Here is a 22015-nt window from a genome sequence, read left to right on the forward strand (position 1 = left end):
CACACCGCACACACATCGCTTCCTTCCAGCTGTGCAGTGTCATGTAAGCTGAGCGCTGATTGGCTGAAGCAGCGTCTTCCTTAGTGCGGCCTGTCTCCTCCCCTGTGATATGATGTGTCTCCCAGTGATAGCACAGTGACTGTGGAGAAATATTGCGATATATATATAGTTGAAAACCAAATATCGCAATGTAATTTTTTTTCCCAATATCGTGCAGCCCTACACAGTATCAGTGAATTGTTTTATATGTCAAAGAATTTTCTGTTCTAGTCTAGGCACCCCTGCAGGGTAGTACAGCCAGATCATGAACTATCCTGCATGCTATACTACAGAAAGGCAATCCAGCTTGGTCCAGGATCCGCCACATCCCATAGTTAGACAATTAAGGCCCAGCAGCAATATGATGAGACAATTAAGGCCCAGCAGCAATATGATGAGACAATGACGGCACAGCAGCAATATGATGAGACAATGACGGCACAGCAGCAATATGATGAGATCAGCTCTGTGCTCTGCACTCCTCTCCCAGCATGCTGTGCTGGAGATTACAGAGGGTAGATACCAGGACAAATGCAGGTATATCCAATCACTGCATCTTAAAATGAATGTAAACACAAAACTGGATTTAGCCCTCGCTCACAATAAGGGCGGGTGTGAAATTGGACTCGCACGATTTCAAACCTGCATGTCAGTGCGAGTTCAGGGGCTATTTGACAGACATCTGTGCGGGTTCCTCCACAGATGTCTATTGATATCACTCCCGAAGTTGCCAAAAGTAGAGCAGAAACTACTTTTGAGAATCGGTGCAGCGCCATACCGATTTGGACAGTGCCGTTGCTGGCAAAGGGCTCAGATTTGGCATGTCAAATCAGCCTGATGTGAACGGGGGATAAACTGTGCTTTTATGTGCCTGCAGTTCCGTTTTAAAGCCGATCATACAGAACTACTTTGCATTGATTTGTAAATTCCCTGCTCTGAAAGACTAAATGCCTAATTGTCTGTACATTGTAATGTCTTGTGTTCACTAAACAATTTCTTTGATTTAAAAAAAAAAAACTGATCATAAACACTATACAATCGAATTGTACAATCTCCTTTATATTTTCCAGCAACTATGTAGAACAAGGGCCGGCCTGATTGTATAAAAGTGGTTGTAAAAGGCAGAAGGGTTTTTTTTTTTTATCTTAATACATTCTATGCAATAAGATAAAAAGCCTTCTGTGTGTGTAGCCCCCCAAACACTCACCTAAACCCAACCTAGATCCAGCAATGTTGGATGAGAGACTCGGCTGTCCAGGACTCTCTCTCCTGATTGGCTGAGACAGCAGCATGGTGCCATTGGCTCCTCCTGCTGTTAAAGTCAGTGAGCCATTGAGGAGAGAAAGAAGGCGGGGTGGGGCCACGGCTCTGTGTCTGATTGGATACAGGGAGCTGCTGCTCAGCTCAGGTGCCCCCACAGCAAGCTGCTTGCGGTGGGGGGCACTCAACAGGAGGGAGGGGCCAGGAGCGTTGGAAGAGGGATCCGAGAAGAGGAGGATCCTGGCTTCTCTGTGGAAAACCGCTTCAACAGAGCAGGTAAGTATAACATGTTTTTTATTTTCAATGGAAAAAAATTGAGACTTTAGCATCTTCAGGGATCTTCAGGGATTGTACAATTGGGTATATGGCCAAGACTTCTATCCAAATATGTTATTTTAGACATTTATCTTATCTTACGTGTTAGCCATCGATTGGAGAACTCCAGCCAACATCTACATGTAAAAATTGTAGGACTGGGGACAGGTTGAACAAACACCTAGCGACTCATCACATGTCTGTCTGCACACTAGATTTCTTCTTGAAGTTCTTTAAACAGAGAAGTAGAACTTCTATATATAAGTTTAGGTAGTAGGGCAGCAGCTTGTCAGGAAGGGGATGGGCATGGCTTGTAAATGGGTGGCAATCTACATTTCTCTACCTAGTTGAGCATAACTAGGTAGAGAAATGCAGAAAGCATTAATAAACCCGTCTCTTGATTCTGGAAGTGTAAATTCATATAATGTCCTCCACACCAAAAATAGAGCAGCAAGGAAGTCACCAGCCCAGCCCTTATATGAGCCATAGGCCCATAGATTACAAGGGGCACAAGGGTTCGAGTGTTATTAAACCCAGGAGCCTGCATTCACTATATCTGGTCTCCCAAAGTACACAGAATATGGAAATGCAATTATTTTAGGAAATATAAACTGCTAAATATTTTTTCTCAGCAGTATATAGTGGCCTTGTGACTTCTATCGGTTTCAAGTTAAAGCTTGCAGGGAGGAGTTTCTATTCTACTCTGACTGTCCTATGAGGCTGCATGACCCCTGACCCTCTGCCTGGACTGTCCTAATAGGTCCTGTGCTGGTCACATACACCCTTCCCCCAAAACAAAACAAAACAAAAAACCCCTCTAGCAACACACACCAAACTGAGCATGTGAAAAGTGCCTCCAAGGGCTCGGTCTTATCAGATGGATTGGGGACAGCGGAAAAGGGGGGGGGGGGGGGGGAGATCAGAGAAGACACGATTTTTTTTTTTGGTTGAACCAGATGGACTTTTTTCAACCTAACTATGTAACAATCAAACTGCCTTTTTACACGATGTACCAGATTAACCCCTTAGGTTCCACAGCGAGTAGAAGGCTTCATGTATACTGGCCTACCTTTTTCGTGGCTACAGGAAAACGAGATTTTGTCGCGTTCTGTGTTTTCCCGCGGCCGGCAGTCAAAACAATCCTATCCTGAACGTGATTATTCCACGTTCAGGAGAGGGAGGTTGAAGCTCCCCTAACAGCAGCAGCTAGTAAACTCTGCTGAAAGCCTATGTGTACATTGACACATAGGCTTTAATACAGTGGAGTTTGACAAAAAAAACAAAAAAAAACACCAAAAGCTCCTAAACTCAAGTTTAGGTGCTGGCAGTGTAGGCTAGTGTACATGCCTTGCAAGCATGCTTTACTGCTATACAGACCGCTTATACTGTTGTGTGTAGAAGGCCTCATATACAATGCTGCTGATAAACGGCTGTTGGAGCAGTTGGGCATTTTTTCAGCAGCCCCTGAACTCTCTTCTATGTTATCTTATCTGTCCACGTACACTGAGTTGTTTATACTCCTTTAGGCTCCTTTCGCACTGTCCGCCTCAGTCAGTGGACTCCGTGCTGCTCAGCGAGGGATCGATACACTGATCCACACTGAGCAGGCAGGTGAAAGCTCCCTCTTCACTCTGTGTGCAGAGAGGGAGGTGTCAGAGCCCCGCTGTTCCCTATGGGGAATCAGATGAGAACAGACCTCCTGTCCGCTCTCATCCGATCCCCTGAAAATAGAGTTTCCATCCGCCTGGATTTCACGGACAAGATCGGATGCGGATGGCAGCAGGTGTCAGCGGACATGTCACAGCTGACATCCGCTGCCCCATAGGGATGCATGGAGGATCCGATCAGAACTGCCAAAAAAACTGACAGGCGGATTTGATCGGATCGTTCGTGAGAAAGAGCCCTTAGAGGAAGTTGGGTTTAGTGGCATTTTTTTTTTTTTTAAAGCAAAAAATTGCATTCAGACGGAAGATTATTGGCATTTGAAATGCCAAATGTTTGTAGCAGCGTGCAAACGCGTCTTAACGCGGTAACTCACATTTATAAGCGTTTTGTTTATAGGCGTTTTCAACAGGGATACATTGCTAACCATTTTACAAAGGAAAAACACTTCTAAACGTAAACACCGCTAAACGCACATAAACGCGGCATGTAAATGTGGCAAAACTGACATTTTTACTGTTCGTTACTAGCTGTCAAGTTCCAGTGTTCAGAAGAGGTTTTCAAATGTCCCGTGTACATGAAGCCTAACACTTTCACGTGATTGTAAAGTCTCTTTTTTTTTTTTTTAACAAACAAGTTATACTTACCTGCTCAGCGCAGTTGGTTTTGCACAGGGTAGCCCGGATCCTCCTATTCTTGGGGTCCCTTGTTGCTGCTCCTGACCCCTCCCTCCTGTCGAGTGCCCCCACAGCAAGAAGCTTGCTATGGGGGCACCCAAGCTCAGCTGCAGCTCCGTGTGTCCATTCAGACTCAGAGCTGTGGTTCAGCCCCATCCCCCTCTCTCCTGATTGGCTAACTGACTAATTGACAGCCCTGGGAGCCAATGGCGCCTCAGGTGTGTCTAAGTCAATCAGGAGGGAGACTCCCGGGCGGCCGAGGGACTTATGGACATTGCCGGACAAGGATGGGGCACAGGAGAGTATTAGGGGTTGCTGGTGAGGCTGCTATACACAGAAGGCTTTTTATGGTAATGCATAGAATGCACTCCTTTAAGTACGGTGAAGTAATAATTAACTGCAATTATAAGTAACATAGATTCCATAGGAGTTTGCAGGGGGTGTGCCAGGTGTGCCTGGGCACACCCTAATGCACACCCTCTGTGTGCATTAGCACTCCGAGTCCCAGCAGGGAGAATGGAATGATCTCGCACTGATCTCTGCCATAAGCACTTATGTGCGTTTGAGCTTTGGGGTGCACACCCCAATCCAATAGGCTGCGCACACCTATGATGGATTCCCAGGTTAGCTTTTCAGAACTATGAATCATAATGGGTTTTCTTCCTCTGTGCCAGAATACTTACGCTAGGCATGAAAACTGAAAATGGGTCTTCAGGGCCACAGGCCATAGAATAAAATAGTTTGTGATCTGCTAGACTTTGCTCTGAAAAAAATGTAAGGTAGGCAAAGACACCAGATGCCTGGTTATCCAACTAATGCAGCCATCCTCAGAGCCACAAATAAGCCTGTTTCTGATAGAACTTTAATAATTACCTGAGCAAAACCTATTTTGGAAGTTAAATCCTGTTCTGAGGACCCATTGCTACCTAAAGCAGGGGTCCACAACAGGTCAATCTCTATCTGTCAATCAAAGTCATGTGACAGGTAGATCACAACCCTGTTGTGCCAAGTGCAAGTTGCCTTTAAGATCAGAGCGACCATAGGCATTGCAGAGCCAAGTGAAGTTCTAGGCTACTCCTTGGCTGACATGTAATGCTCTACTTGGCACTGCTGCATTTCAGGTCTGCCAAGTGAAACATACAAAAATATACAAAAGGAGGTGACTGGCACTGTGGGAAATTTTAGCATGGGAGGGGAGGGTCTTACTTCCTCCCGACCTCTGCACTGTCTGTTACATACCACTGACCCCTGCGGTAAAGCTGGCCTAAAATGGGCCCATTTTTTCTTTTGTTCAACCAGCGAATTGAACAAAAAGAGCTGATCCAGTTTCCCTATCCACACATTCGAGGTGAATGGAGGAATTTTCCCACCGTGTCATTGTATTCTTACAGCAGGGTCCCTTCCCCGCAGTCAGAAAACACAGATCAGTGCTGCAGCGCTGATCAGGCGGAAATTTTCCAGCAGTGTGTTTGTACAGAAATTGATTAGTAGACCAACTTCTGTACAACCACAGAGCCCATACATGGATCAAAATTCAGTTGGTCCTTGCTGAACCAGCCAAATTTCAATCCATCTATGGTCAGCTTAAATACTATTGACCTCTGAACTCTGCGTTACTTACCACTGACCAGTGCAATCTGCATAACTTACTCCTGACCTTTGATCCCTGCAATACTTACTACTGACTCTTACATTCTGCAATATTCTGAATTCCCTTCTCCTGATCCCTGTACTCTGCAATACTTACTACTGACCCCCGCATTACCTTCTCCTGACCCCTGTACTCTGCAATACTTACTACTGACCTCCGTTTACTGTCTCCTGACCCCTGTACTCTGCAATACTTACTACTGACCTCCGCGTTACTGTCCCCTGACCCCTGTACTCTGCAATACTTACTACTGACCTCCGCGTTACCTTCTCCTGACCCCTGTACTCTGCAATACCTACTACTGACCTCCGCGTTACCTTCTCCTGACCCCTGTACTCTGCCATACTTACTACTGACCTCCGCGTTACCTTCTCCTGACCCCTGTACTCTGCAATACTTACTACTGACCTCCACAATACCTTCTCCTGACCCCTGTACTCTGCAATGCTTACTACTGACCTCCGCGTTCCCTTCTCCTGACCCCTGTACTCTGTAATACTTACTACTGACCCCCGCGTTACCTTCTCCTGACCCCTGTACTCTGCAATACTTACTACTGACCTCCACAATACCTTCTCCTGACCCCTGTACTCTGCAATGCTTACTACTGACCTCCGCGTTCCCTTCTCCTGACCCCTGTACTCTGCAATACTTACTACTGACCTCCGCGTTACCTTCTCCTGACTCCTGTACTCTGCAATACTTACTACTGACCTCCGCGTTACCTTCTCCTGACCCCTGTACTCTGTAATACTTACTACTGACTCCCGCGTTACCTTCTCCTGATCCCTGTACTCTGAAATACTTACTACTGACCCCCGCGTTACCTTCTCCCGACCCCTGTACTCTGCAATACCTACTACTGACCCCTGTACTCTGTAATACATACTACTGACCCCCGCGTTACCTTCTCCTGACCCCTGTACTCTGCAATACTTACTACTGACCCCCGCGTTACCTTCTCCTGACCCCTGTACTCTGCAATACTTACTACTGACCTCTGCGTTCCCTTCTCCTGACCCCTGCACTACTTACTACTGACCTTCGCGTTACTTTCTCCTGACCCCTGCACTCTGCCATACTTACTACTGACCTCTGCAATACTTACTACTGACCTCCACATTACATTCTCCTGACCCCTTTACTCTGCAATACTTACTACTGACCTCTGCGTTACTTTCTTCTGACCCCTGTACTCTGCAATACTTACTACTGACCTCGGTTACTTTCTCTTGACCCCTGCACTTTCTTACATACTACTGATCTCTACTTTAAATAACCCGGACCCCTGCACTCTACATTACTTATTACTGACCCCTGAACTGTTACCTACTATTGACCCCTGAACTCTGAGTTCCTTACTATTGACCCCTGAATTCTTCAAAAACTTCCTTACCTTTTAACAGGTCCTTGTTGGGTTATCACCCTAATAAAAGTGCACTACACCCTGGTGTTTTTTCTTCCATGTTGTTGAGGTACATCACCTCTCCAGGGGTTGCCTATCCTGATCTAGAGGTTACGGCTGACAATGGTCATCAAGCTGAAAATTATATATCTGAAACCTACAAAAACTTTACAACTGCTGCTCTTATCTAATTTGTGCAGGTCCGTACTTCTTGTACATACAATGTATCGAAGTGAAATGTTTTGGCTATGTGTAAGTTGGAACACAGATAAACAAATGATTTAACAGGGCATGAATATATGAAAAGTTACAAGACAAGCAGACAGACAATTTCCAAATAGATTAAAAACACCCGTTCTTTCTTACCTCCATCTCCATTGAAGCCTCCATCTCTTGAAGAAGGCTCTACACAGCTTGGCCAGATCTGTCCACTTCTTCTCACTCCAACTATTGCAGCCTCAGACACTCTCAGCTGGCACTGGCGGGCAGGTGCCTGTGGGGTGGGAGGGCTTGCGCTGCCAGGTGAAGGTGGGGAGCGACCCCAAAGACCCCGAGGTGACACCCGTCCAGATGGGCCTGAGGATAGCTCCTCTTCACTCGAGGTCAGGTTCTCATTGGAGCTGCAGTCTGGTGTATACCCTCCCCCAAGGTCCTCAAAACTCTGAGGTGAGACAGATCGACGTGGCCAGGGTTCCCCCCAACGACTACAAGGCCCTGGCAACGCATTATCCCGAATAAAGCGAGGGTTCAATTCAGCTTCCTCATACTCTCCATCCCAGCCACAGCTGCTATCCGAAGAGCGGCCACGGCGAGATTCTACTGGTAAGGCGGCTCTGGGACTCCCTTCAGGGTGAGAAGCTGCCCTTCTAAGCCTGTCCGATCGGGGTTCTGACCCATCTCTCTCTGTCAAGCTGAGCAGTCGACGGGGTCCCCGAGTCACATCCCCAGGAGACAGGTCTGGAGCGCCGACAGGTGGCTCCCTGCGGCCTGGACCTCTAGTCCTTTCCTCTGGACTTCTCTCTTCCCTACCAGGACCTAAAGCTCTCTCTTCTCGACTGGACCCCAAAAGCCTCTCTTCTCCTCCAGGCGGATCCCTCACCTCGAAGCCCCATCGCTGGCGGTCGTAGCCTCTCCTCTCCTTAGCCAGCAGAGTCTGTAGGTAAATCATACGAAACCGTTCCCGGTTCAGCTCCCGCTCCAGCCTCCGCACGGTGGCCCTGCACCTCTCCAACTCCTGTTCCATGTCCCGCACCGTGCGCAGTTCCATGCGGGGTGGCTCCGCGTCCGGAAACTGCGCCCGCCACGCCTCTGCGAAGCCCGCTGGCTCCAGCATCCTGTCCCCGGCCCCAATGGGACACCTCACCAAGGAGACTCAGCATGAGGCTTTCAGCACCACCATTGGGCTCCAGAAAAAAGAAAACTGCTTCATGGCGGACGCAAGGGGGGCTTCCTATCCGGCTGGTGGGGCTCAGGGATTTACATATAGACCAGGACAGGGGACAAGTGACCACAAGGGAGCTTTGTCTGAGTCCAAGTGGCTGGCAAGGTGTCACTGTATCCCAGGCTGAATTAATGGGGGCAGAGTATGTCCAGCCATGTCCTAGCAGTTGTATACGGGTCACCTCTGTACGCTGTGCTCCTCACTCTCCTCTGTCCTCTCCAGCCTCCCGAAGCTCAGCTCCCTCTTGTGCGAACTCGGCCTCTCTATTGTGTGTCACTAGCCGTGTGTCTATCAGCCGGGGGCGGGGCCAGCGCTGCTCCTCCCATCATACGTCATTCCCAGTGTGTGGAATAGTAGATGACTGTCAGTGAGGAAGGGCTGGGATGGGATGTGTGCTGCTGCTGCTGATCGCATCGATCTCTGAGAGCCATTCTACTGCTCGATCACTATATTCAGCAGGATATCTAATGCTGCTCATCTACTAGTGATGATCCCCCACTATATCCACATGTCACCCCAAACTCCTACATTCGCCTTCTATATTGTGGTCATTATAGTGAGCACACATTTCTTTAATAATTAAATAGCTGATGGTGTGGCAGCATCCATTGGCTCAGCTTATTGAGTTTCCTGAGTGCCCTTGCTGTCAGATTTCAACAATGTGGTGTCAAGCGGTTTGATCTCATCTGATTAATACTATGGAAACACAGGGAAAGTCAATGAGATTTACTGCATCCTTTGCGGCTGATGTCATGCTGGCGATCGCTGTTTTCACTTTGAAAGAAAAGCGTAGAAGGGAGGATAGCATTCACCTTCAGTGCTTTAAAAAAAAAAAAAATGATAATGTTTAACCACTTAAGCCCCAGAGGATTTGGCTGCTCAAAGACCAGGGCCTATTTTGCGATTTGGCACTGCGTGACTTTAACCACTTTACCACCGGAGGATTTTGCTGTCTTACGTCCAGGCCACTTTTTGCGATTCGGCACTGTGCGACTTTAACTGACAATTGCGCGGTCGTACGACGCCGTACCCAAACGAATTTGACGTCCTTTTTTCCCCACAAACAGGGCTTTCTTTTGGTGGTATTTGATCACCTGTGCGATTTTTACTTTTTGCGCTATATACAAAAAAAGAGCATCAAGTTTGAAAAAATAACAATATTTTTCACATTTTTTTATATGAAATTCCCCCAAAAAATGTAAAAATCTAAATTTTTTAACATTTTAGGCCAATTTGTTTTCTGCTACAAATTTTTGGTTAAAAAAAAAATCGCAATAAGCGTATTTTGATTGTTTTGCGCAAAAGTTATTGCGTTTACTAACCAAGGGAAAGATTTCTGTCATTTTTATTGTTTCTTTTTTTTAACTAGTAATGGCGGCGATCTGCGATTTTTTTTTGCAGGACTGCAACATTGCGGCGGACAGATCGGACCCTTGACTGACATTTTTGACACTTTTTGGGGGTACCAGTGACATTACTACAGTAATCAGTGCTATACATATGCACTGTTACTTTAAAAATGACACTGGCAGGGAAGGGGTTAACTTTATTAGTGATCAAGGGGTTAAGTGTGTCCCTAGGGGCGTGATTCTAACTGTCAAGGGGCGTGGCTTGAGATGTAACCACAGAGACATACGATCCTACATAGCAGGATCGTATATTCTCTGCAGTTACATCAGGGAGATAACAGGCAGCTTTGTTTACATCAGCCGCTTGCCTTTCTCCCTCTCCAGCGGGAGATCGCGAGTGGCCTGGCGGACATCAAAGCCGCGGGTCACACGTGCGAGGATGGCCGTGAACGAACGGGGGTGAGAGCGCGCCTCCGGCGCCACGCGCTTGCCCCCTACAGGTTCCTGGGCGAGCGACGTAGTACTATGTCGGTTTGCCCAGGAGAGGCTGACTGCCGCAGTAAATATAATGTGGACAGTCGGCAAGTGGTTAAGTTGATGTTTGTGAGATGGTGAGACATTAGGCTTCTTGGACACAGTACTGATGTTTGAACAAGTCTGCATTCTTGAACATAATTTCAGTAGTTTAGGCTCCATTCACACACTGGTGTTTCGCAGGTGGAATCCTCACAATTCTGCCCGTGATTTCAAAATGTGCAAAAAAAAAAAAAAGTCAAATCGCACATCCAGGGCAGCCATCAGAAATTTTGGGGCCCCTTACACAGCTTTAGGACTGCCCCCCCCCGCCTGACCCCTTTAATGAGAGTTTACTCCTTTAATTAGGGTCCTCAAAGTCCCCCCATTACATCAGGGTTCCCAGAGTCCCCCTCCTTTCATCAGTGTTCCCAGAGTCATCCCCCCTTAAATCAGGGTCCCAAGAGTCCCTTCTTCTTATATCAGGGTTCCCGAGTTCTCCCCCCCCCCCCCCTTACATTAGGGTCCCCAGAGCTCCCTCTCTTTTCATCAGTGTTCCCAGAGTCATCCTCCCCTTACATCAGGGTCCCAAGAGTCCCATCTTCTTATATCAGGGTCCCCAGAGTTCTCTCCCCCTTTACATCAGGGTCCCCAGAGTTCCCCCTCCTTAAATTCGGGTCCCCAGAGTTCACCCTTACATCAGAGACCCCACTTTCATTAGGCTCCCCAAAGCCTCCCCTTTCATTAGGATCCCAAAGTCCCCCACTTACATTATGGTACCTAGAGCCCATTCCCTTTCAATAGGGTGCACACAGTTAGAAGGGAAGAGCAGAGTGGGTTAAGGAGAGTGGAGAAGTTTAGGAAAATAGTTGGGGTAGTGGAAGGGGAGGAGGGAGCATTGTGAAGACCCCAGCTTACATCAGGATCTATTCCTTCTCATTGCAGCAGTCGGCTACAGGACAGGTAGAAGCTGGAACACTGGGCACTGGGACCGGAAAAAGTTTGGAGGAACTTCCTCCACTTCTGAATGCAGGGGCTTGGGGGAGGGGCAAGCTCTGATTGCTGCACAGCCTGCACCCAGCATTGGACCCAGCAACAACTGGTTGGTTGCGGCCCGGGCCCCTCAGGGTGCCTGGGCCCCCTACATGTGTATGGGCTGCCCACCCCTGATGGCAGCCCTGCGCACATCAGCAAACTCCCTACCCCAGTCTGTCCGACCATCTCCTAATCTATCCATCTTTAAAGGGGAAGTAAACTTCCATCATTAAATTTTACCTATTGGTAAGCCTGAGATATTTTTTCCCCAGGCTCCACAGTTCATGATTATTCCATAACTATATCACTGATTTATCTTAATAATTCTGCTGGGCCCCATATTAATGGACTACATTTCCATTACCTGCAGATCTATGCCTTATCTCAATTGCTTTACTTCTGATCTACAGTATTTCACAAAAGTGAGTACACTCCTCACATTTCTGTCAATATTTTATTGTATCTTTTCATGTGACAACACTGAAGAAATGACACTTTGCAACAATGTAAATTAGTGAGTGTACTTCTTGTATAGCAGTGTACATTTGCTGTCCCCTCAAAATAACTAAACACACAGCCAATAATGTCTAAACCACTGGCAACAAAAGTGAGTACACCTCTAAGTGTAAATGTCCAAATTGGGCCCAATTAGCCATTTTAACTACCCGGTGTCATGTGACTCGTTATTGTTACAAGGTCTCAGGTGTGAATGGGGAGCAGATGTGTTAAATTTGGTGTTATCGCTCTCACTCTCTCAAACTGATCACTGGAAGTTCAACATGGCACCTCATGGCAAAGAACTCTCTGAGGATCTGAAAAAAAAAATTGTTGCTCTACATAAAGATGGCCTAGGCTATAAGAAGACTGCCAAGACCCTGAAACTGAGCTGCAGCACGGTGGCCAAGACTATTCAGTGGTTTAACAGGACAGATTCCTCTCAGAACAGGCCTTGCCATGGTCGACCAAATAAGTTGAGTGCGCGTGATCCACATGATATCCAGAGGTTGACTTTGGGAAAAAGACATATAGGTGTTGCCAGCATTGCTGCAGAGGTTGAAGGGGTGAGGGTCAGCCTGTCAGTGCTCAGACCATACACCGCACACTGCATGAAATTGGTCTGCATGGCTGTTGTCCCAGAAGGAAGCCTCTTCTAAAGATGATGCACAAGAAAGTCCACAACGTTTGCTGAAGACAAGCAGACTAAGAACATGGATTACTGAAACCATGTCTTGTGGTCTGATGAGACCAAGATAAACTTATTTGGTTCAGATGGTGTCAAGCGTGTGTGGTGGAAACCAGGTGAGGAGTACAAATACAAGTGCGTCTTGTCTACAGTCAAGCATAGTGGTGGGAGTGTCATGGTCTGGGGTTGCATGAGTGCTGCCGGCACTGGGGAGCTACAGTTCATTGAAAGAACCATGAATGCCAACATGTACTGTGAGTGTGACATACTGAAGCAGAGCATGATCCCCTCTCTTCAGAGACTGGGCCGCAGGGCAGTATTCCAACATGATAAAGACCCCAAACACACCTCCAAGATGACCGCTGCCTTGCTAAAGCAGCTGAGGGTAAAGGTGATGAACTGGCAAAGCATGTCTCCAGACCTAAACCCTATTGACCATCTGTGGGGCATCCTCAAACAGAGGGTGGAGGAGTGCAAGGTCTCTAAAGGTGCTTTTCCACTGCATGGTACGGATCGGTTTGGCACTTTTCCACTGCATGGTACCAAATGGTACGGGTTAGAACGGTTCGGTACGGTTTGATACAGCGGCGCTTTTCCACTACAAGGTACGGCGTCGGTACGGCTCGCTTAAACAGTACCAGCTCGGTTGGGGTTCCAAGCAGGCCGTACCGATACCATATACCACAATCCTTTGCATGCAGCATTGATTGTTTGTCACTACTAGCCACTGATTGGTCAGAGAATCGTTGTAATCCCACCCACTTACTACTAAGCACTACAACAGTGGAAAAGCAAACCGAGCTGAGTAGAGCCTATACAGTGCTGAAAGGTGCCGACTCGTACCACGCAGTGGAAAAGCAAACTGAGCCGAGCTGGGCCAAGCAGTGCCGAGTGGAGCCGAGCCGGTACTTGCAGTGGAAAAGTGCCTTTTCATCCACTAGCTCCGGGATGCCATCATGGAGGAGTGGAAGAGGACTCCAGTGGCAACCTGTGAAGCTCTGGTGAACTCCATGCCCAAGAGGGTTAGGGCAGTGCTGGAAAATAATGGTGGACACACAAAATATTTACACTTTGGGCCCAATTTTGACATTTTTACTTAGGATGTACTCCTTTTTGTTGCCAGCAGTTTAGACATTAATGACTGTGTGTTGAGATATTTTTACGGGACAGCAGATTTACACTGTTATACAAGCTGTACACTCACTACTTTACATTGTAGCAAAGTGTCATTTCTTCAGTGTTGTCACATGAAAAGATATGATAAAATATTTGCAAAAATGTGTCTCCATAAAAGCGATCTCACCTCTCCGTAACCCACTGCGGGTTATTTTAGGGAATTCATTCATCACTTATTATTTTTTATGAGGGTTTTTGTGTTACTATACTCATTGCCTCGTTATTATACTTTTTGCTCTGTATCTCTTTGGATTTCCATTCTCATATTACTATTACTATCTGCCATAGATCTTGAGCAGTGGTAGTGGATACCGAGCACGGCCATATGGGATCTGACCAAAAAACTTTGCTACATATTCTTGGACTTGAGTCCGGACTTTTTTTCACATGTGACAACATTGTCAATTTTTACATGGTGTGTTTGGTGGAGGTAGTGTATTTCTATTTAATTGATGTGATTTTTTTCAAGAAACTTTATTTAATTTAATAAAATATATTTCTAGTTATATTACCTGAATTGTGTTAGTACCTTCTTTTGCATGGTTCCTTTCCATGCTTTCTTATATTTATTTCCTATAATAAGGCTTACCTATAGGTAGTGTATATATCTCCTAAATGTGCACCATTTAGGAGATATATACTGTGTATGCAGCCAGAGACATCACCGGCGGATGCGCTCTGAAGGAATCTTGGCTCCGGTCAGTCACAGTGCCAGAGCCCGCGAACCCGGAAGCTAGACAGGTACTAGCATATTATGACATTACCTTGCTGGTAAAAAAAAAAAAAAAAAAAAATCCAGCGGTTTACAACTGCTTTTAGACTGGGTTCACACTAGTGGGAATGGGATGCTGGTTTGTCCGCATCCAATTCGCATGACAGGAGAGTGTGCCCGGCTCTCAATGGAGCCGGTTCACACATCTCCGTGGCTGCTGCGGAGCAGATTGCACAGGGGTCCTGTGCGTCTTTGGCGCCATTTCAGGTCCGAATTCAGGAAAAAAACTGGGCCTGATTCATCCCTGAAATAGAGAACAGGGACCCACCAGACCCCTGGTGTGAGCCGCATCCGCATTAGGTGTGAACCCAGCCTTAAGGGCCAATTCACACTAGTGCGATAACAGACATCGCATGTGATTTGCACCGCATGCGATGTCTGTGCAATGTGAATTCAGCCATACAAATGGTATGGCTAAATTTGCATTGTATTCCGACCAAACTTGCGCAGGACCCTTTTTATGTCCGCACTAGAATCAGATCGCATGGGTGTTCACACCTATGCGGTCCGATTATGGAAATCGCGCTGCATTTTCCAAACTGATTGCGAGGTGTCGTTAACATACACTCCGCAATCAGTTTGCATGAACAGGTTGCGATTTTGATGCGGTGTGGATTTGCAGCAAATTCGCTGTGAATTCACACCGCATCCAGTGTGAATAGGCCCCAATGTATAACTAAACTTTTTTTAGTTTTGGATGGAGTGGAGGGGGATTAGAACCCCTGTCATGTTTGTATTGCTGTCTTTGCCCCCATCCTCTCTATTTGACCTGTTTACCATTATCATTGAAAGTGAATGTAAAAGAATATCTCAACATTTTGGGTTGTCCCCACACTAGTTCTGGTGAGCTGGGGGGCCCCAAGTCAGAACACAATAGCTCAGCGGGGTGATCACTGTACTAACATCGGATTGTTAGTACCACGGCTCTGACCTGAGCTGCCAGTTTTTTTTCGTTTAACCCGCGGGGTTGACTAACAAAAAGCTGTTAGTGTGTGCTAGCTGTAAACCCTTCTCTTTAATCCCTTGACGCAAATATGTGACCCCGCTGAACTGGGCTTTATTCCGTGGGGCCGCATATTTGCGTATCTCCCTTTGTGCTCCCAGCACAGAGACCTGGCATCTCACCAAGAGCCCCCGGCCCCGTTCTAACGATCGGGACCCGCAACGTCCGATCGAGTCCCGCTTCAAAAATATGCGATGCGGGAACCCCGCGAATCCACTGCGGGTTCCCGCATCGCATTCAACTTGCAGGCAGTTCACACTGCAATAAGCTAATTGCTGGGGGTGTCAATACAAAGTTGACCACACCCCCCGATCAGTTCGCATATCGCAGTGTGAACTGTCAGTTCCTACATGAATCGGTTTGCATAGATGTGAACACCCATGCGATCCGATTCTGGTGCGGACCCAAAAAAGGGTCCTGTGCGAGTTGTGTTTGAATGCAATGTGAATTCGACCATACATGTGAACCAGCAGTCTGGGTCATCTGATCGCTGTGATAGCCTCTGGTTGGCTCAGTCACTGTGAAGCCCGCCCCCGTGTTTTCTGTCTCTGTGAATGGACAAGACAGATACATTTTATCTTGCTCTGTGTTTGCAGAGAAAGAAAAAAAGGTGTATTTAGAAAAAAAAAAATAATAATAATATTAAAAAAAATTAAAAAAACACCTAGATCAAGGATTGATCTAGATCAGCCCCAGAGTTATATTTGGGGAAAAGGTCAGGGCCAGTATTTTTTGGACAGGATTTTTAGTTTTTTAATTAGTATCAGTGTCAGTGTCAGTATGACTTATAGGCTCCATTCACACCTGAGAAATCATTTTCAGGCGTTTTTTGGGGTGTTTTTTTCTGATGTTTTTTAGGCGTTTTTCAGGAGTTTTTTGCAGGTGTTTGGAGGCAGGCGTTGACATATAATAAAAACACTTGTAATCTGACAAAAAAGAAGCTCATGTACTTTTTAAGCTTCAGGCGTTTTGCTTCAGGCGACAAAACACTCATATGTGAACAGGGGCCATTGAAATTAATGGGATTTTGCTTGTTGGACATTTTGAGACTTCAGAGATAAACGTTTTACGAGCTGAAAAACGCTCAGGTGTGAACAGGGCTTTAAGGCAGGAGAAAAAAAAAAGAATTGCGCACTATTCTTTTTGGCCTGTACTACGCATACAAACAACTAACATACATAAATGTGGTATCACTGCGATCATCAGGAGAAGGAGAATCTATTTTGGGTTGTTCTTTGGTGGTAGGTTATGGTAATAGCAAGAAATATACAGTCTCCTGTCTGCCCCTGGAAGGGCTGCCTGGGCTCACCTGCAACAAACAAAAGAGAAAACAGGCGCCTCTGAGTTAAGACTGCGATTTAATATGGCAAACAAGTAATAAAAACTTACAACAAAGTAAGTATAAGCAAACAAGATGGGTCCTTCCGGTGTCTGTGTGGAGGCTGGGGGCTTAGAGTCACCACTGTAGGTCTGTGTTCATCTCCTCTCTTCCTCTTCCTGTCCAGCAGGAAGTGGGGGGTGTCACAGCAGTGAGATGGAGGCTTGGACAGCAGGGTGAAACCGTAGTGAGATGGAGGCTTGGAGCGCAGGGTGGCCGTGATGCTCATCCACAGGATCTTCCGACGAACGACTGACGCATTTCCGAGCATGCGCACTGTGGTAGCACAATAGAAAATGCCTTGCCCAGGCCTGGGTGCATGTTGGACCTGCATTCAGTCTGCAGTGATGGGAAATCAATTTGCATGGATTGCCTCAAATGACAATGGATAAGGAAGCGGCTGCACAAATTTCAAAGCCTAGAGGCTGCAGCAGAAAATTTGCTGCAAATATCCATGTCACAGGCAAGACAGAGGCCCAACCATCACAAAAAGCATGCAGATACTGGTATTTCCAAATGTGATAAAGGAAGTGCCTTCTTTTGCCATAATGACAGCAAGTTAAAAGCTCATTGATAAAGAATGGGAGAGATCTGATAAGAAGACCAATTTACAGTAAAAGGTCTCCAAGCTTTATCCAATGAAGTTGGCTGATTCATGTTTAAGCAACGCACTTCCAGGAGTGCATGGGGCCCACCAGCGTCTGGTGCTCAAGTGTCTTTGCGTTTTTATACCTTTAGGGATCCTATGGATTGAAAACTGGATTTAAAGGAGTTATAAAGGTAGGAAGGTTTTTTATCCTAATTCATTCAAGCAATTAAGATAAAAAGCCTTCTGAGTGTAGCAGCCCCCCCCCCTAATACTTACCTGAGGTCCCTCTCTGTCGAGCGATGTCCACAAGTCCCTCGGCCCTCCGGGACTCTCCTTCCTAAGATACAGCCCCAGTGCCATTGGCTCCCGCGGCTGTCAATAAAAGTCAATCAAGAGAGAGAAGGAGCGGAAGGACAGCTCCTTGCCTGAATAAACACACAGAGCTGCAGCTCGGCTCGGGTGTCCCCATAGCAAGCTGCTTGCTGTGGGGGCACTCAATAGGAGGAAGGAGCCCCCTAAAGCACCCTCCCCATATTGAGGGCAAGCGGCCTGGTATGGTTCAGAAGGGGGGACCCCACGCCGTTTTTTTTTTCTTTAATTTTGGCGTGGAGTTCCTCTTAAAAATCTATACCAGGCAAAAAGGGCTGATATAGATTTTGCGGGGGACCCCATGCCATTTTTTTTTATTCTGTTATAGGGTTCCTGTTAACCACTTAAATACAGGGCACTTTCACCCCCTTCCTGCCCACACCAATTTTCAACTTTCAGTGCTCATTGGCTTCTATGGAAAATCTTGGCCAGCTTGACATGGCACTGCTCCCTGTCTTTAACATTGGCGTATATGGGAAATCTTGGTCAAATTGACATGGCACTGTTCCCCTTCTTTAACATTGGTGTCTATAGGAAATATTGGTCAACTTGACACGGCGCTGCTCCGGGAACCATAAGTAACAGGGACACCAAATTTGGGGAGCACTGAGAGAGGACCCAGGACTACAACATTTCTATACATTTTAAAAGTGGGGTATGCCTGTACACTACACTGGCTGCACTAAACTGACTGAACACACTATCCACTAACTACCTGCCTAATCTCCATTGTCACACACTATACACAGCTGCCGTATAAGCAGCAGCCTTATATAGTGTGGGGCGTGGACTTAGCCCCTGAGCCATGATTGGCCAAAGGCACTCTGCCTTTGGCCAATCATGGCTCTGACAGCACATTGTGCTGTGATTGGCAAAAACATACAGGTCAGGTGCATGCTTTGGCCAATCATCAGCAATCAACGCACTGCAAGACGCAGTGCACTATGAGGCACTCATCGGTGGGCGAAGTTCAGTGAACACAGGAACAGCTGATGTTTGAGTTGAACTTATGTTCGACTCAAGCACACAGCCTATCCCTATTCATGACCAACAGGGCTCAAGAAGAGAGAATTATTGAAAGATTACGTATAAGAATTATACTGCAACAAGTCCATAGTGCTGGTGCCAACAAAAGAAGAAAATCTGGGGGTTTCTCCCCATACTTCCTAGTACCCAAAGCGTCCAGAGCTTTCCCTACTGTCTGGGTTTCAAGATTTTCAATGGGTACATACACATTCAAGATGGAGACTGTGCAAGCAGTCATGGCGATAGTTCAGCATAAAGACCGGTTAGTGTCAATCGACCTGGCTGACGTATACTTCCATGTACCAATCAGTGCGTAACACCAGAGACATCTGAGATTTGCAGTGACCGGCTATCACTTCCGGTTCAGGTGTTTTCCATTTTTAGAATTGACACAGCACCAAGGATCTTTTCAAACATTTTGTTGGTAGTGGTGACGGTAATTTGTCCATGAGGATAAGGCTCTACCGCTACTTGGACGACGTTTTGATATTCGCATGGTAAGCCAGGATCTGGCAAATCATCACAACCTCGTCCTAGAAGTCCTTTTCCAAGTTCAGTCGACTAGTGAACAAACAGGGAAAGCAGTTAACCCCTTCCTAATCTATGCAGGTTCTTGGAGTAGTTTTTTTTTTTTTTTTGCAAATAAAAACTTTATTGAAGAGTGGGGTAGTCCGCCAGCATGCGGCATCACAGTACTCGGAGTAGTTTTTCATGCCCTAATAAGTCAAGTGGTTTTTCAAAACTGCAAAATTTCCAAAATGAAAATCTACGTACGAAGAGTCATGGAGACAGCCTTGAGTCAGTTGGCACATGGGAGCTTTTCAATTTTCCTTCCTCAGATAATGGAGTGGGCTGTTTATGGATCAGAAGGTCTTTGTGTCTGCACAAATTAAGCAAAAACTGGAATTTTGAACATTACCAGTGTGCCTTTTTGTGGCCTGCCTCTCAGCCCAGGAGATGGAATAATTCTGACGTCAGATGCCACTTTGTCTCCAGTCTGAGGAGAAAAGTGCAAGGCCATTGGAGCCTGGTGGAATTCAGATGCTCTGACTTTCTTAAATGAAAGGCAGTTTTTTCTAGCATTGCAAGCCTTTCAGGATCCTCCTCCAAGGGGCCTGAGTGAAGTTGATGATTGACAACAAGACAACAGTAGCCTACATTGCCCACCAAGTGTCTATGTCCTGCTACTTTTCGCAACATAAACTTTTCGCTGGGCGGAAAGCCGCTTACAGGCAGTTAATGGCAGTCTACTTACTGGAAAAGCAGGATCCACTAACCGATCAGTTAGACAAATTATTTAGCAACAATAGGTACTTGAACTAATCTTGGCTCTATGAGGCATTCCAGTGGTAGTTCTCACAGAGACTCCACTGAACAGACAGCTTCCGATATTTGCAACAAGGTACAAAGGTGAAGTGATAGATGGATTCCCAGTGCCATGAGTTTTTTTTTCCCATTGGTGTTTCTCTTCCTCCAGTGTCCCTAATTATGAAGATTCTTCTGAAAATGTAGATCTTTTATGCCAAAGTCAAAGGCAGCACCCCAATCCAGTAGAACTCTTTTAATAGCCTGGCTTTTAAATTGGCCAAACTAGAAGTGCAGAGATTCTCATCTAAGGTGGTTCAGACCTTGGTGAAGACTGCAAGATTATGAATGTTACATATGAGAGGATATGAAGGAAGCTTTTTCTGTTTGCTCAGCAAAGTTTTCTCTCCTGTGTCCCCAGCTCTAGCCAATATGCTGGAAATTGTTGCAATCAGCGCTTGAGGTTTGTCTGGCATACAACTCCATTAACCTCCCTGGCGGTATTCCTGAGTGTGGCTCCGGGTGGAATTTCAGTGCCATTAGCGGTAACCCGGGCATGTGTATGTGTATATATATCAATATATATATATCAATATATATATATATATATATATATATATATATGTATATGCATACACTGTATATATGTATATATATATATATATATACACGTGTATATACAGTACATATATATATATATATATACTGTATATATATATATAAACACGCGTGTGTATATATATATATATACTTTAACTTATTTATAGTTATTTATTATAATATAATTTATGATTTTGTGTTTCAAACTTTATCATACCCGAGATGTTATAAAGAAGAACGCACAGTAAAAAAAAATCATATATAAATAATTGGTTTGGGCTGTTCGTCCTTAAGAATTACATGCAAAATAATTGTACCGCTTTCAGCACCTAAAATCGGAAACAATCATACCGCCAGGGAGATTAAAGTACAGGTCTCTGCCTTTACCCTTTTTTTTTCAAGCTGCAGGTGGGTGGAAGATCCATTGACCATATGTTTCATGCAGGCAGTAATCTATATACGACCACCAAAGAAAATCCTTGTTCCCTTCATGGGACTTAAGGCCCGTAGACACGATACGAAAATCGGAAGGGAAATTTCGTCCGACGAACGATCTGCCGATTTTCGGATTGTTAGTATAGTGCTTTCGACAGCCGATTATGAATTTTCGGACAACAAAAACTGGATGTGCAGGCTATAACATTTTTATAGTGCTTCAACACAACGTTTTTCGTTTAATTAGTACAGTTTTCGTCCGAAAAAAAATCGTAAGAGCAAGACTCGGCATGCTCAGCAAAGAAAGAACACATACAAAACAATTCAACACATGACATCACTTCTGAAGTTGAATTCTGTCATACGGGAATTTTCATATGAAAGTAACCTCTTCACTTTCCTTATGAGACTAGCATGCAACAAAAAACGGACGACAGATCGTTCGATGATCAGATCGTATGCACGGGGCTTTAGGCTTGGTTTTGATAGCACTGGTACAGGCATCTTTTGTTCCATTAGCTTCATTTCCATTGCAGTTCCTAGTGGTAAAACTAGTTCCTCTAACAGCCATTTCTTCAGACAGAAAGATGGAGATTGCAGCACTTTCCTGAAAAGATCCTTTTTGTGTCTTTTTACCAAAAATAGAGATACCACATCCGTCCAAGTTTTCAGTTACTTATGGACAAGTTGCTAACAGTGTACACGCAAAGGTGAAAAGACATGAGGAAAGTGCACAATACTTTTATTTTGCCGTCAGGTTCTTGAGTCATCTTCTATTGGTTTACCAGGGTGATTTGATTGGCATGCAGGAGGTAGTCCTTTCTGCTCAGGA

At 45.7% G+C, this 22015-nt stretch overlaps 1 protein-coding gene across 1 annotated transcript in view; it reads right to left on the bottom strand.

Annotated features, from left to right (window-relative positions):
- The window catches only part of BCR (BCR activator of RhoGEF and GTPase), a 95916-nt gene extending 87494 nt beyond the window's left edge, over positions 1-8422 (bottom strand). Inside the window, exon 1 of the mRNA XM_082259900.1 lies at positions 7376-8422. Coding sequence (XP_082116026.1) covers positions 7376-8342 — 967 coding nt within the window. The 5' untranslated portion in view covers positions 8343-8422. The remainder of the gene's footprint in view (positions 1-7375) is intronic.
- Between the last annotated feature and the right edge of the window lie 13593 nt (positions 8423-22015).

This window comes from Pelophylax lessonae (assembly GCF_965119305.1).
Source record: "Pelophylax lessonae genome assembly, chromosome: 1".
Lineage (NCBI taxonomy): Eukaryota > Metazoa > Chordata > Amphibia > Anura > Ranidae > Pelophylax > Pelophylax lessonae.